This window comes from Panthera tigris, chromosome A3 (assembly GCF_018350195.1).
Source record: "Panthera tigris isolate Pti1 chromosome A3, P.tigris_Pti1_mat1.1, whole genome shotgun sequence".
In the NCBI taxonomy this organism is placed as follows: Eukaryota; Metazoa; Chordata; class Mammalia; order Carnivora; family Felidae; genus Panthera; species Panthera tigris.
In genome coordinates this window covers 67,355,263-67,371,154 of record NC_056662.1, presented here as the reverse complement: position 1 = coordinate 67,371,154, position 15,892 = coordinate 67,355,263, and the positions used below count along the sequence as shown (strand labels likewise).

The following is a 15,892-nucleotide window of genomic DNA, read 5'->3' as shown; positions in this document are numbered from 1 at the left end:
TTTTTCTATCCCTGATAGAATCCTACTGATTCTTCCACACCAGGTTTAACTCTAGTGTCCCCTGCAGTTTATCACTCCTTTCTCTGGAATCCCTACTATATACACTTGTACATGCCTAGCATACAGCACACTTCCACATAGTGTATTTTCATACTTGCTTCCAGGTCAGTCTCCCCTACTAGGCTGCTACGTTTCTGGAAGTGGGAAGCATGTCTGCATCTGTCTCCCAAGCACCCAGCACAGAGCCAGTACCTACAGGAAGTTTGTGGAATGAATGGGTCTTCTCAATAAATTCTTGGTGAATGAATCAATTAACTATACCATTAGCTCTGGGAAAATACAGGTTATAAAAATACAGGATCATTTTCACAAGAACATTTACATGTTGTTCTCCTTCCAAATAAATGATTCCTATGGGTTCTCACTTTGAAAAATAAGCATGGTTGCCCTGATTGGGTCTAGCAGGAGTGTCTGCTCTGAGGCAGAACAGCTGGAATGGGTTCTTTGTGAGCCTGTCCCCTGTCCCTCTTGACCCCACCTGGACAGGCCAGCAGGATGAGCCCCTAGTGCTCCTCTCTGAGGCATAATCAGGAGTCAGGTTATCACCCAGACATCAGGAGACATGTATGGGTTGAGGAGATTACAGTAGGTATTCCAGCCTGCCTTCCTCTCTTTCCCTTTGCCTTTAGCAAAATAAAAAGCAATAATATTATGATTTATATAACCCCTTTCATCTAAAAGTAGCACAGATGACTTTGAGAATAGATCATTTGGAACTTTGTACTCAAAACTTCAAAACTTGTTTCCCTAGGATGAAGATAACCTGAGAATGGTTTTAACTTGCTTCTCCAGCAAAGTTATAAAAGGCAGGAAACACCACCTCTGTGGATTGTGTCACGGAAGATATTCCCATCACACAGGAGTTGACCAGGAGGCACCACTAGAAGCCATCCAATGTGACCATGCCACCCCATCACCACCTCACCCTGCCTTAAGCCTGAGCTGTCCTTGATGTTCCTTGGGACTAGAACCATAACTAATATGAGTCATGAGAACACTGCAGAGCAGAATTCGCCATCAACCGAGAAGTGGGGGCGGTGTCAGGGAGGACGACTGCGCAGGGGCTTCCCTTTTGCACAAGGGCCTGGGGCTCTTCAGCCACCCGGCTGTGTCTCTCGCCTACTGGGCCCTGTCTCTTGCCCGAGCTACAATCAGAAGACAGGTGTTAAGCCAGCAAACTGCAAGTCAGACAAGGTGGTCCTGCACTCCCCAAAGACATGGTCCATGCTACCCCTCAAATCCATCATAGTCTGGAGCTTGCTCTTCCTTCCCCCAGAACACTGCAAGGCCTGCAGAGCAGTGTCTCTCAACCCTGGCACACATCAGGTTCACCTGGGGAGCCCTAGAAACATACAGGTGCTTAGGCCCCTCCCTCAGACATTCCAATTTAATTGGCATGGAGTAGAGCCTGGACATGAAAATTATTTGAAAGCTCTCAGGCTATCCTAACATACAGCCAAGTTTGAGAAACACTGCTATAGGTCTGCCCCAAATAAAAATGCTTCTTCTGAAGTCCACAGCCTGAAGGGTCCTAAAATGAAATTAATTTTCCCTGAAGGACTAGACCAGCTGTGAACTATTTAGAAGCAGGGATCAGATCTTATTTATCTTTAGCCCTGGCACCCAATGTGGCACTTGGTTTACCTGATGTGCTCAGTAAAGGTTTGACTGAATGAGTGAATACATCAACTCAGATCCCCCAAATTAGCTCCATAACCCAATGTTCTGCTAGAAATAACTGGACTAAAACAGGGAGCAGCCTTAATTTCAAAGTTTGCTTTTTTGCTCTATTATATACACCCACAACTAAGTTACTATTCTGAAATAAATGCAGTGCTAGGACTCTACTTTTAAAGTTCTGAATTTCTAGATTCATTGTTTTCTTGGCAAGAAAATTTAAAAATTAACTGAATTTTTAATGCTTGGGCTGTTGTCTACTTAATTCTGAAACAACTAGCCAATATGGCCAAATTAATTCAGCCAATGAAATCAATTTGGGTAAAACTGAAAGGCAATCTTATTTTGAAATAGGAGGGAATAAAACCTAAGGAGAATGTGGTACTGGCTGAGAATACAAAAAAAGTTCAGGTATATTCACAGATGAGAGATCTTTAAAGGTTAATTGGGGAGTCTTAGCTCTGTGAGCAATATTTTTAATATTTGAGGTTGGTGGTTGATGTCAAAAAGTCCAACTAGAAATTTTCCCTCAGTGCCACCATTCACAACAAAATCTTAGCTTAGGATTTTTTTTATGGTATTAAAAAATTTGTTTTAAGGTAAACTTATCTGGTAGAAATAGGCACAGAGAACAAAAATAAATCAGCTGTTTGACTAAATGTTCCACCTCCTACCAAGCGATGTAAGCAAGGCCTCACTGGACTGAAGTTATCTATCTCAGCCTGGTTTCAACCCAAGAAGACAAGTGAAAACGTTTAAGCTATTTCATGTGAAAATCAACTTGGGGTATTGAATATTTACTTGAATTTTTATCAGGAAGCCGGTCTATCTTCCATACCACGGCCCGGTAGGCACTCTCATATTTTGCTGACCCCACAGTGACCTGTATAACAGGTTCTGATTCAGGTTCATGTAAACTCCCTAGACATGCCCGGCGGTTCATTTTGGCTTTCAGGGACTTCTGCCTCTGGAGGTTCATGGTCCAGAGGGCCTTGATCCACTGTGATGGGACAGGAAAGTGTATCATTATGTTGTCACAGGACCTCAAGGAACTGGCAGAGGAAGATCTCTGAGCCAATGGGGCCATGTTGACAAAGGCCTGAAGCTCCACATATGCCCCCTGGACAACCACTACAGACTTCAGGGAAAAGGGAAGATCCTCCCCTTTATACAAAGTCTTAAAACGCATCAGTTCAAACCGGCAGGCGTCCAGTGGTACAAACTTAATGATTCTTGATTGCCCGAATTCTTGTGCTTTCACACACTTATGAAAATGATAGTCGAGAATATCAATCCCCTTCTTTTCTGGGTCTTTTTCAAAGTAGCGATCATTTCGCTTCTGCAGCTCGAGGTCATTCAAGGTTAAAAAGCATTCTGTGTTCCCATTTACAAAAGAGAGGCAATAGATCTGAGTTATGACAGCACTTTCAACCAATTTTCCTTCTTCTTTAGTGATTTTGCCCCAAAAGTTGTCCACAATTTCTAGGGAAATTTCTTGTTCCTCATAGTTCTTTTTTGGTTTTGAACTAGCTGGCAGCTTTGTCAGCTCCTCCTCCACAGTAGTCAGGAAGTCAAGGAAATCGTGGTACTCTGTGGACCCCAACTTCAGCATCTGTTCGATGTCTGGTTCATGAACTACTTCTGTCTTAGAATGGTATTTCCTTTTTTCTGTGTAAGACACATGTTCAATCTTCACAGTATGGATTTTTCCTGCCACACTACAGTTCTCAACTTTTGGTTCAGAAAGCCTGCAATGTGGATCGAGCTGTAACTCCTTAAATGGTTTTTCTAACCCCTTCTCATAATACATTTGCAAAATTCCTCCAGGTAAGACTTTTAGAAAAATTGGTCCCCACTGACGGGAAGACATCATGTTCTTCTTCTCGGGAATTCTCAACATAAAAGACCATCCGGGTTTTGGCTGACTCCTGAAGAGCATGGGGGGGACAAAGGAAGAGGCAGTGTCTTCACCATACAGAGACTGCATAGACAAATTTCCATATGAGTCTTGGTTCTCAGCTGATTGAAGATGTTCAAGCTTCTCACAGATATAGTTGAGTGAACACTGATTTAAGCTTTTTTGATCGATAGGCATCTCTTTGTCTCTTGGTGGGTAAGCCTTTCTGCTTCCTGAAGGGTCAAAGATGAACTGGGAAGCACTGCCTTCATCTTTCCAAAATGGACTTGAAAAAGCACAGTCCTCCCGAAAATACTGAAACTGGGGAGTATCACTTTGAAACCCTAGGCTTTCAGCCTGGGGAGGGCTAACTTCTTCCAGAAGACCCACTTTGGGAGCTGGATGTGTACATGAGTGGTCACTGGGTAAGGAAGCATGGGATAAACAAGTTGGTTTGCTAGGCAATAAGGAAGAGCCTGCTCCTGATATTGTAAGTGGACTGTTTGAGGATGATTCTGGGATAGGATAAAGCATATGAGTCCCTGCTTTGGGGATGCCAGGAATACCTGGGAAGTCCTTCGTAGGTGTAGAAAGAGGAGAGTTACTTGGAGGTCCTGGACTAAAGTAAAAGTCTATGATGGGAGAGGAGAGGGGGGTATTGCTGGCAGAGGAAGATCCACTGGGAAACTCCTTAGCACCAGAGAGGTTCAGCTTAAGTCCATTTGGCCTACAAATGCCTTGATTCTCCAGAGGTAAATTCTTTGACTTTTGAGAAGATTGAAAAGCAGGGTCATCATCAAATGTGACCCAGTTGCCTGGGTTTGTGGAACACATCTTTGGAATCAGATTGTGGTCTTGTCAATGAATCAGATATGGTGTCTGTTAAAGGAGAAAGAGATAATAAGAATATTAAATGAGGAGGAGGAGAAAATTCCAGTTACTTTAGTTCTGAGAAATAGGTGATTTAAAAGCAACCAGGGGCACCTGGCTGGCTGAGTCAGTAGAGCATGCCACTCTTGATCTCGGGATCATGAGTTCAAGCCCCCATTCTGGGCACAGAGCTTACTTACAAAATAAATAAATAAATAGAATAAAATGTTGTCACAAATAAAAGTTAAAAAACAAAAGAATAAAAATAAAAGCAACAAGATTTACAGATTGACTGAGTTCAAATAAATGCTTAAGAACTGTAATACTTCTGATGGCTAAATGGATTTTTAAAAAAAATGCAAGATCTAACCATATGCTGTGTACTAGAGACTCATTTGAGATTTAAGGACACACTTTCAGTTGAAAGTAAAAGGATGTAAAAAGATACTCTATACAAACAGAAACAAAATGAGAGCAGGCAGGAGTGGCCATACTAACATTGGACAAAATAGACTTTACATCAAAAACTGTCACAAGAGACAATGAAGGACATATATAATGATAAAAGGGCCAGTTCACCAGGAAGATATAACAATTACAAGTATATATAAAGCCAACATCAGAGCACCCAAATATATGAAACAAACATTAAAAAACTGAAGACAGTAATAGCAACACAATAATATCAGAATTTCAATCCTCCATTTTCAATAACGGATAGAACATCCACAAAGAAACAGAGGACTTGAACAACACAACAGACCAAGTGGACATTTCCACACAACAGCAGCAGAATATATGTTCTTGGGTCACCTGGGTGGCTCAGTTGGTTGAGCTTCCAACTTCGACTCAGGTCATGATCTAACGATTCATGAGTTCTAGCCCTGCACTACTGACAGCTCAGAGCCTGGAGCCTGTTTCGGATTCTGTATCTCCCTCTCTCTCTGCCCCTCCCCTGCTCATACTCTGTTTCTCTCTGTCTTTCAAAAGTAAATAAACGTTAAAAACAATTTTTTTTTAAAGAATACATGTTCTTCGTAAGCATACACAAAACATCCTCCAGGACAGATCACATGTTATGTCACAAAACAAGTCTTAACAAATTTAAGAAGACTGTAATCATATACAATATCCTGTCTGACCACATCAGAATGAAACTGGAAATCAACAGATGGAGGAAAACTGGAAAATTCACAAATGTAGAAATTGAACAACACACTCTTGAACAACTAATAGGCCAAAGAAGAATCAAAAGGGAAATCAGAAAATATTTTGAGGTAAGCAAAGTGAAAACACAACAAACCAAAACTTATGGATGTAGCAAAAGCAATAGAAAGAGTGGAGTTTATTATTAAAAAAGAAGATCTCAGATAAACAACCTAATGTTACAGCTCAAGGAACTAGAAAAACAAACTAAGCCCAAAGTTAAAGGAAGAAAAGAAAGAATAAACATTATGGCAGAAGTAAATGGAGTAGAGAATATAAAATAGAAAAAGAAAGGAAAACTAAGAGTTGTGTTTTTTTTTTAAAGATCAACAAAATTGACAAACTTTTAGCTAGATGGAGAAAAAAAGAAAATCCTCAAAGCCAGAAATGAAAGATGTGACATTAAACTTATGTCACAGAGGGGCGCCTGGGTGGCTCAGGGGTAAGCATCCGACTTTGGCTCAAGTCATGATCTCACAGTTTGTGGGTTCGGACCCTGCATCAGACTCTGTGCCGACAGCTCAGAGCCTGGAGCCTGCTTCGGATTCTTTGTCTCTATCTCTCTCTCTGTCTCTCTCTCTCTCTGCCCCTCCCCAGCTCACGCTTTTTCTCTCTCTCTCTCTCAAAAATAAATAAACATTACAAAGAATTAAAAAAAACTTACGTCACAGAAATAAAATAAATGATTATTTTATTATTTTATTATTGACCATTATGAACAACTATATGCCAACAATGTGGATAACCAAGAAGAAATGAACAAATTCCTAGAAACATACACCGACAATGATTGAATCATAAAATAACAAGAAATCTGACCAGATCTGTAATTAGTAAAGAGACTGAAGTGGTAGTCAAAACCTCCCAAAAAATAAAAGCTCAGACCCAGATGGTTTCACTGGAGAATCTACCAAACATTTAGAGAAGAATTAACACCAATCCTTCCCAAACTCTTCCAAGAAACTGAAGAGGAGGGAACACTTTCACACTCATTTTATGAGGCCGGCATTGCTCTGACACCAAAGCCAAAGACACTACAAGAAAAGAAAACTACAGGCCAATATCCCTCATGAATGCAAAATCCTCAACAAAATATTAGCAAGTCAACTTCAACAGCAGATTAAAAGGATCATACACTATTACCAAGTGGGATTTATCCTTGTGATGCAAGGATATTTCCAACATATGAAAATCAACACAGCAATACATCACATCAACAGAACAAAGGATAAATATCACATGATCACCTCAATAAATACAAAAAAAGCACCTGACAAACTCTAATGCCTTTTCATGATAAGAAACCACTGAACAAACTGGGAATAGAAGGAAATTACTTTAACATAATAATAAAGGCCATCTATGAAAAGCCCATGGTAACTAACAGCATACTCAATGGTGAAAAACTGAAAGCTTTTCCTCTAAAATCAGGAACAAGGCAAGGATGCTCACTCTTGCCACTTCTATTTACACAGTACTGGAAGTCTTAACAAGAGCAATTAGGCAAGAAAAAGAAATAAAAGGCAACTAAATTAAAAAGGAAGAAGTTACATTTTGTCTGTTTATAGATGATCTGACCTTATATGTAGAAAGCCCTAATAATTCCACACACACACACACACACACACACACACACGTTAGAACTGATAAACAAATTAAAGTTGCAGGATACAAAATCAACAAACAAAAATAAGTTGCATTTCTATACACATACAATTAACAATCCAAAAACAAAATTAAGAAAACAATCCCATGTACAATAGCATCAAAAAAATAATAAAACACTTAGAAATAAACAAAAAAGGGCAAAAGACTTTTTTTTAATGTTTATTTTTGAGAGACAGAGACAGAGCATGAGCAGGGAAGGGTCAGAGAGAGAAGGAGACACAGAATCTGAAGCAGGCTGCAGGCTCTGCACTGTCAGCACAGAGCCTGATGCTGGGCTCGAACTCATGAACCTTGAGATCATGACCTGAGCCAAAGTTGAACACTCAACCAACTGAGCCACCCAAGTGCCCCAAAAGACTTCTTTTTAAGTGTATTTGAGAGAGATAGCATGCATGTGCACACACAAGTGGGGAAGGGGAGAGGAAGGGGCGGTCGAGAGAGAAAATCCCAAGCAGGCTTCATGCGTGATGTGGGGGCTTGAACTCATGAACCACAAGACGATGACCTGAGCCAAAAGCAAGAGTCAGACTGAGCTATGCAGGCGCTCCTGTTTTGTTTTTTTTTTTAAGGGGAAAAAGACTTTTACACTGAAAACTACAAAGTAATGTTGCTGAATGAAATTAAACAAAACATAAAAAGATATCTCACATTCATAAATGGGAAGACTTAATATTGTTAAAATGTCCACACTACCCAAAGCAATCTACAGATTCAGTGCAATCCCTATCAAAATGACATTTTGCAGAAATAGAAAAAACAATCATAAAATACATATCGAATCTCAAAGGTCTTTGAATAGCCAAAACAATCTTGAGAAAGATAAAGGTGAAGGCTTTACACACTCTAACTTTGAAACATATTACAAAGCTATGGTACTCAAAACAGTATAGTACTGGCATAAAAGCAGATAAAGAGACCAATGGAGCAGAATATTAATTCCAGAAATAAACCCATACACAAGGTCAAATGATCCTCAACAAAGGTGCCAAGATTATACAATGAGGAAAGGATAGTCTCTTCAACAAACTGTGTTGGGAAAACAGATATCCACATGTAATAAAAAAAAAATGACATTGGACCCTTATTTTATATCATATGCAAAAAACAATTATAAATGGATTATAAACATTAAGACTTAAACATAAGACCTGATATTATAAACCTCCTATAAAAAAAAAAAAGAGGAAATCTTGATGACATTAGTCTTGGCAATGATTTCTTGGATAGGGTACCAAAAGTACAAGAAACAAAAGCATAAGACTTAAACATAAAACCTGAAATTATAAAACTCCTATTAAAAAAAAACAAGAGGAAAAGCTTGGTCTTGGCAATGATTTCTTGGACAGGATACCAAAAGTACAAGCAACAAACGCAAAAATAGACAAGTGGGACTACATCAAACTAAAAAGCTTCTGTACAGAAAAGGAACCAATTAACAGAGTGAAAATCCATGGAATGGGAGAAAATATTTACAAACCATATATCTGATGAGGGTTTAAATCCAAAAGGTATAAGGAACTACTGCTCAATAACAACAACAACAAACAATTTAAAAATGGGCAACAGACTTGAGTAGACATTTCTCCAAAGAAAACACACAAATGGATAACAGGTATATTAAAAGATGCTCAGCATCACTAATCACCAGGGAAATGCAAATCAAAACCACAATATCACCTTATACATGTTAGGATGGCCGTTACCAAAATGAACCCAAAATAAAACCAAACAAAACCAAACAAAAAACATAAAATAACAAGTGTTGACAAGGATGTGGAGAAATTAGAACCCTTGTGGATTGTTGGTGGGAATTGAGAAAACAGCATAGAGGCCCCTCAAAATTTTTTAAATAGAACTACCATGTATATGAGCCAGCAATCCCACTTATGTAAATTTATCCAAGAAAATTGAAAACAGGATCTCCAAGAGATATCTGCACTCTTCTGTTCATTTCAGCATTATTCCCAATAGCCAAGAGGTGGAAACAACCTAAATGTCCATCACCTGATGAATGGGTGAAGAAAATGTGGTATATATACATACAACGAATATTATTCAGCCTTAAAAAGTAAGGAAATTCTGGCACATGCCATAACATAAATGAACCTTAAGAACATTATGTTAAATGAAACAAGCCAGTCACAAAAAGGCAAATACTCTATGATTCCACTTACATGAGGTATCTAAAGTAGTCAAATGCAAAAAAGAGAGAGAGAGAAGGAGAGAGATCAACTGCATAGAAGCAGAAAGGAGAATGGTGGGGTGGGGTGAGGAGAGGGGAAAGGGGTGGCTGTTCAATGGGTACAGAGTTGTAGTTGTGCAAGATGAAAGAGTGCTAGAAATTTGTTGTAAAACAGTGTGCATATAGTTAATAATACTGAACTATACACTTAAAAATATGTTAAGAGGGTAAACAAATTGTTAAAAATTTGTTATTTTTTACCACCACTAAAAAAAACCTACAACACTTTTTCATCAATTCAGGAAGTATATGAATGAGGACTGTGTAGTCAGACCTTACTAGTGTTGCAGAAAATACAGAAGATAGAAACCCAATTTATAATGAACCTATAACCTATTGACAGCCCCCCAAATATGTGAGGTTTATAGGTTTGAAACATTTTGAGATTCATGACCTAATTTATCAAAACAACCCTGGGAGGTATATATCATTTCCATTTCATAGCTGAGATTACTTGGGTTTAGAGTCATTGCCTAAAGCTGTCTCACTGATAAGAGACAGAACTAAGATTTTTTTTAATAACAACTTTATTAAGATACAATTCACACACTAAAATTTATCCTTTTTTAAAAAAAAATGACAATTCAGTAGTGTTTAGTATATTCAGAGTTGTATAGCCATCACCACTATTTCCAGAATGTTCTTATCACCCCCAAAATATACCTGTACCTATTAGCAGTCACTCCCCTTTCTCCCCACCCCTACCCCCAAGTCCTGACAACCACTAATCGACTTTTTTAATTTGCCTGGTCTGAACATTTTATATAGATAGGATTTACAACATACGGCCTTCTATGTCTGATTTCTCTCACTTGGCATAATGTTTTCAAAGTTCATCTGTGTTGTAGCATGTATCAGTACTTCTTCATTCCTTTTGGTGGCTGAATAACATTTCATTGTGAAGATAGTCCCCATTTTGTTTATCCATTCATCAGTTGATGGGCATTTGGTTTATTTCTATTTTTTTAGCTATTATGAATAGTAAGCTTTTGTATAAGTTATATATAAGTTTTGGTGTGATCATTTTTCTCGGGTATATACCTAAGTTTGGAAAGAACCAGGATTTGAGCACAGATCACTTCATCCTGAGCTAATACAATATAAACTATTGAGATCATTCTAATGGCATCAGAGGCAATAAGCTGTATAGGCCACAGCACAGACCTGGAGGGTTGGGTACCCTGAATGCCGGGTGCTGCTCTGTCACTCACCAGCTATGGGGCAAAGCCACTCTGGACATTCAGTGATTCGAGTAGAATCATCTCTAAGGTAAGTCCTTTCCCACTCTAAAATAATTCTATGGTGGTTGACATCCAACCGAAATTTTTTTCAAAAGCAGAAATTGTGCTACTGCTGGGAGTTTTGACCAAACTTCCAAACTGACAGAGAGAAAAACTCCATGAGATGTACTGATATGAAAACTCAAAACCTGCTGGAACACAGCCATGAGAAAGGCATATTTTTCTCCCTCCAGCCAGCCTTCCCGCTTCCCCTTGTGGATAATGAGGGCTCAACCAGTGCAATCATTCAAGCCTGGAAAAGAGCCAACACAGAGAGAGCAAGCCTGGGGCTCCACTGGGGACAGGGCACATTCACTGTTGTCATTTGCTAAATCCGCACATTCCTGAGGGCACAAAAACACACAGTAGAGCAGCAGTCCAGGCCAGCTGGCTCTCTCTGGAGGGCATTTCACTGTCACTGCCCTCGGGCTGGAGTTCCACAAAGCACTTTCCCTTCCAAGCAGGCACAGCCTGTTTCAATGGGATACCACCAGGAGGCACAGAGGCAGGAAATCAGCAGCAATGTTTCTTGACCCATCCCATTCCATTCTCTTTAGGGTGAGAGATTGTGTAAATATTTATGTTAGTTGGGTTTATTAAAAAGAAAGAAAAAGAGAAGACCAAGAGAAGAAATAAGTACGCTTTGGATGGAATCTTATTCTGATCTACAGAAAACGTTTTGCCTCATCTGTTTTCCACTGCTATCTTCAAAATTTCGAGCAGTGATAGTGGTTTTATCAGAGCTTTTGCATATTATCAAAAAAAAGTGATTTCCATAAACCAGAGAAATCAATTCCATGACCTTTTAAGTGACCCTTGAACTTTAAAGAGAACACCTTGCAAGAAAACTCCTACCTTAAACACAAAAATCTATGCAAAGTATACTCTTCCCCTGTATGCAGGATTCTTCCATAGAAGGCACTCAGCAAATGTAATGTGAGTTTAATACAACCAAACGGAATTCTGCATTGTGCCCAATATGAGCCCAAACCTTTGTCCCTGTTTAAAAGGTGGGACTTGGATGCTCCTGGAATGAGGGGCTAAGACTCTGGCTCCCTGTGGTCAAGTGCAGGTGTGTTTCCCACTATTCTCTTCTTGCTCCTCTTCTGTATCCCTCTTGCTGCCCTTCCTTATCAATCCTCTTCACACTCATTTCATTTCTCTCTGACCTCTTTTGCCCCTTCCTTGTATATGACCTCATCTTTCTATTCTAGTCTCAAAGCCTCCACCATCATTTTTCCCAAAGTCAACAATGAGAATCGATTCCATCTAAGGCTTTCCTTCTTCCTTCCCTAACTCACCCCCACCTTCAGCAGGGAAACAGCCACATCCTTTCCAGAGCCTTGGTCTGTCCAAGGCCCCCTGGGTCTCAGGGAGGGATGCAGTAGCCCAGAGTGGAGAGGTCATGAATATGTCCTGCCTTAGTCATCTGCAACTTCACCATCTCCTTCAAGACACTGGAACCAAAAGTACTCAAGCAGGAACACCTATTTAACCTCAGGATTTTTTCTGCATTGCAAATGAGGCAGGATGTCAATATGTGTCTATGCCTCCCAGGGCACCCTAAATCCTACCATTTACAGAGCCCTGTCACAGGCAACATCTCATTTAAATTTATGACAACCCAGGGGTGCTTGGGTGGCTCAGTCAGTTAAGTGTCCGACTTTGGCTCAGGCCATGATCTCGCAGTTTGTGAGTTCGAGCCCCACTTCGGGCTCTGTGCTGACAGCTCAGAGCCTGGAGCCTGCTTCGGATTCTGTGTCTCCCCCTCTCTCTGCCCCTCCCATGCTCATGCTCTGTCTCTCTCTGTCTCTTGATAAACAAATATTAAAACAAAAAAAATTTTTTTTTAATTTATGACAACCCAGAGTATAGACCACAGCATTGGGGGCACCTTCTCTAAAGTCCAGGTTCCATTTAGTGCAGAACTGGGAACTCAGGACCCCTGGCACTACATCCCCAGCTGCCTTCCTCCAAAATAAAGGTTCCTCTCATTGGCTTCTGTGGTTTTTTCCTCAGGTGTGGACTGCATCCTACCCCACATGCCCTAATCCTTCCAGAGGTCTGTTTTCAGTCAATCTGGACTATCTGGCTAACTCCTGGAAGACAATGCCAGACAAAATACAGAGATAGGACAAGACACCAAGACTCTGAATGAGGTGCAGATAGGAAAGAATAATGTCTTATGTTGGAAGCTTCTAGAAACCAATCTCTGAGGTTTGAAGGTTTCTAGGGGAGTGTTTGCTTCTCCTATAACTATTAGACATCCTTTGGGGTACCTGGATGGCTCAGTCGATTGGGCACCCGACTTTGGCTCAGGTCATGATCTAATGGTTCATGGGTTCGAATCCCATGTTGGGCATTGTGCTGACAGCTCAGAGCCTGGAGCCTGCTTCAGATTCTCTGTCTCCCTCTCTCTCTGCCCCTACCCTGCTCATGCTCTCTCTCTCTCTCTCTCGCTCTCTCTCTCTCGCTCTCTCTCTCTCTCAAAAATAAACACTTAAAAAAATTTTTTTAATAAAAAAAAAACTATCAGACATTCTTTTGCACTGCCGAATACATTGAATTCAAGAACAAATTAAAAGTGCACATGCCTACTGACACTGGGAACAACAAGGATGTAGGTAGACAGTGGTTTTCAACCTTTTACCTCAACACATATGACAGATGGCATTCAGAAGCCTAGCACATTCTCTTGGGTGTACCCAGAGTTTAACAACCCCCAAAATATTGAGGGACGTTCTGAAATAATTAATTATCCCCACCTTTCTAAATGTTGGATCAGCAAAGGTAGGCCACAGGCCATAGGAAACACAAGAAAGTCCACACTTACATACAATCCGAGACTCCACCCCTTTCTGCCACTAAAGAAATCATCCTGGAATTCTTATGAGAGTATTGTGGAGATAATGAATTTATTCTAAATTGTTTTAAAAAGCAAATCTTTCAAAAATAGCAACACCTTATATATTATTAGCAATATTGCAAATTACTTGCAATAAGCTTATGAAAAAGCAGCACTGGTATGGAATAATTACCTCACCAAAAAGAATTGAGGCTAATAATTATCAAGTTTGTGAGTCAGACTGAAGCTTTTGCAGGGAGGGATTATGTCTCATTCATTAGGACATCTTCCACATTGTCTACAAATATCTGACATCACTATGCAGTTCAATACGTTTTTGATCGAATAATTTTAAATCGTCTTTCCAGTTTCCCATAAAGTAAATCTCCACACTGCCCTCCTCAGTTCAAAGAATCACTGCATTTCAGAGTCAGACAGAAATTGGAGGTATTCTGCTCAACGAACATATATCAAGTACTTGCTATGTACTTAGTGTATGCTAAGGGCTGGGTGTGCATTTAATCCTCACAACCCCATTAAGTAATAAATATCACTTTGTAGAAGAGGAAAATAAGTCTCAGAGAGGTTAAGCTACTTACCTAAAGTCACCCAACCAGAAAGAGGCAGATCCCAAAGTCCATGCTCCAGACCATCCACCACCCCAGAGGTCCCAAGAGATCCAATGACTTGCTGGCATTGGTGTCCCTTGGGGACATTCCCGATGGGGACATTCCCATTTCCGAGCACTTGCCACCACTCCACCTTCACTAAGGAGAGTTCCTGCAGGGAGGCATTCTCTAAATTGGAAAGATTCTATTCTCACCTGGAAAGAGCCTATTTCTCCACAAAGCCCACCACGCGTATCTGCCGCTTGGACATCAGGCTGTGGGAAAGACAAGCTCAGAGAATGTTTTCCCCATGATCGCTCAAGAACAACAGCTCAGTAGCAATTTGGGTCAATTCTGAGACTGGCTTTCATAACTCAGCCTGTCCCATTTCCTGTCCCTTTTCAACTGCAAAAAGCCACCCCGCCCTTAGCGATGAACAGTATTTCAGACTTGCTGCCCAACAAATACACTCGGGTGCCACCCTGTCTTCTAGGACCAGGCCATCTTGGTATACATTGAATTCCCCAAACTTCATGTAACTCCCTGCCTCGTCCTTCCATACCACCCCACCCCGCCCCCTACTCTGGAGGATCTACTCCTGCTGTTCTTCACAGATTTCCTTTGCTTTTCTTCAGAAACCATTCAAATAAAGTGTAAATATGAAGTTCTACCTTTTCCTGCAGATTATCACAATCAGATTGGACGCATTCGGCTCTTGAATTAGCATCCCTGTTCATCTGCAGCTGAAGACTGTCCTCCCTTGTGGAGAACAACACCCTCTCAGATGGTCCCTGGGATCTGGCTTTTCTGTAGCTGCCAGATCCTGGGGGAGGATGGACATTGAAGAAATGTTCAGCTCAGGAAAGCATCACAAGCGCCTAGCAGTAACCTCTTGGAATTAGCTCCACCCGACTGTCGTTGTCAGGCTGACTCCTACTCAAGCCTCAACACATCTGGACCCTCAGCAATGCCCCTGCCTTTGTAAAAGGCTGGATTTAGTCCTTTTATGCCTATGCCTCTTTTGCTCCACAACAATGCTGCCTAATCTAGAGAAAGAATGTCTTCATGTCAGTATCTGTGTGGTTTCATTGGCTGTCCCCCCAAAGAAGGAATTGTCTGACTCTCCCAGTGCTGGATTCCTCAATTGCAACGCTGGAGCTAGGCTGGGGCAGCATTCGCAAAGCCTCCCTGTGATTGTTTGGTTGGAGGTCTGCAATCTAGTTACCCTCCTTACTATTCTGGGATGCGTATCCCAGAAACAAAGCGAAAGACAAGGACAGCCCAGTGTGCAAAATGCATCCATGAAGGTTTGCTAAGACAGTGTTTAAAATATCATTCCTGTAGAATTTTTCCCTTTAAAAGGAGAACCAAACTTTTCAAACAGAAATGAATCATAAGGCAACACAAAAACCCTGTGTGAAGTGAAAAGGCTTGCAGAGCACACCCTCACCTTAGGTCACAGAAGTGCCCACTGCATGTACTGCCTGTATTATTACCACAGATGTTCTGCAGCCCATCATATTTAATCACAAACATGTG

At 40.6% G+C, this 15,892-nt stretch overlaps 1 protein-coding gene across 4 annotated transcripts in view; it reads right to left on the bottom strand.

Moving 5' to 3' along the window:
• Positions 1-15,892, bottom strand: part of LOC122230405 (stonin-1) — a 57,315-nt gene that overhangs the window by 10,652 nt on the left and 30,771 nt on the right. For all 4 annotated transcript variants that reach the window (XM_042981348.1, XM_042981347.1, XM_042981346.1 and 1 more), the window contains exon 2: positions 2,539-4,513. In XM_042981348.1, the coding sequence (XP_042837282.1) occupies positions 2,539-4,468 (1,930 nt within the window). In that variant the 5' untranslated portion in view covers positions 4,469-4,513. The remainder of the gene's footprint in view (positions 1-2,538; positions 4,514-15,892) is intronic.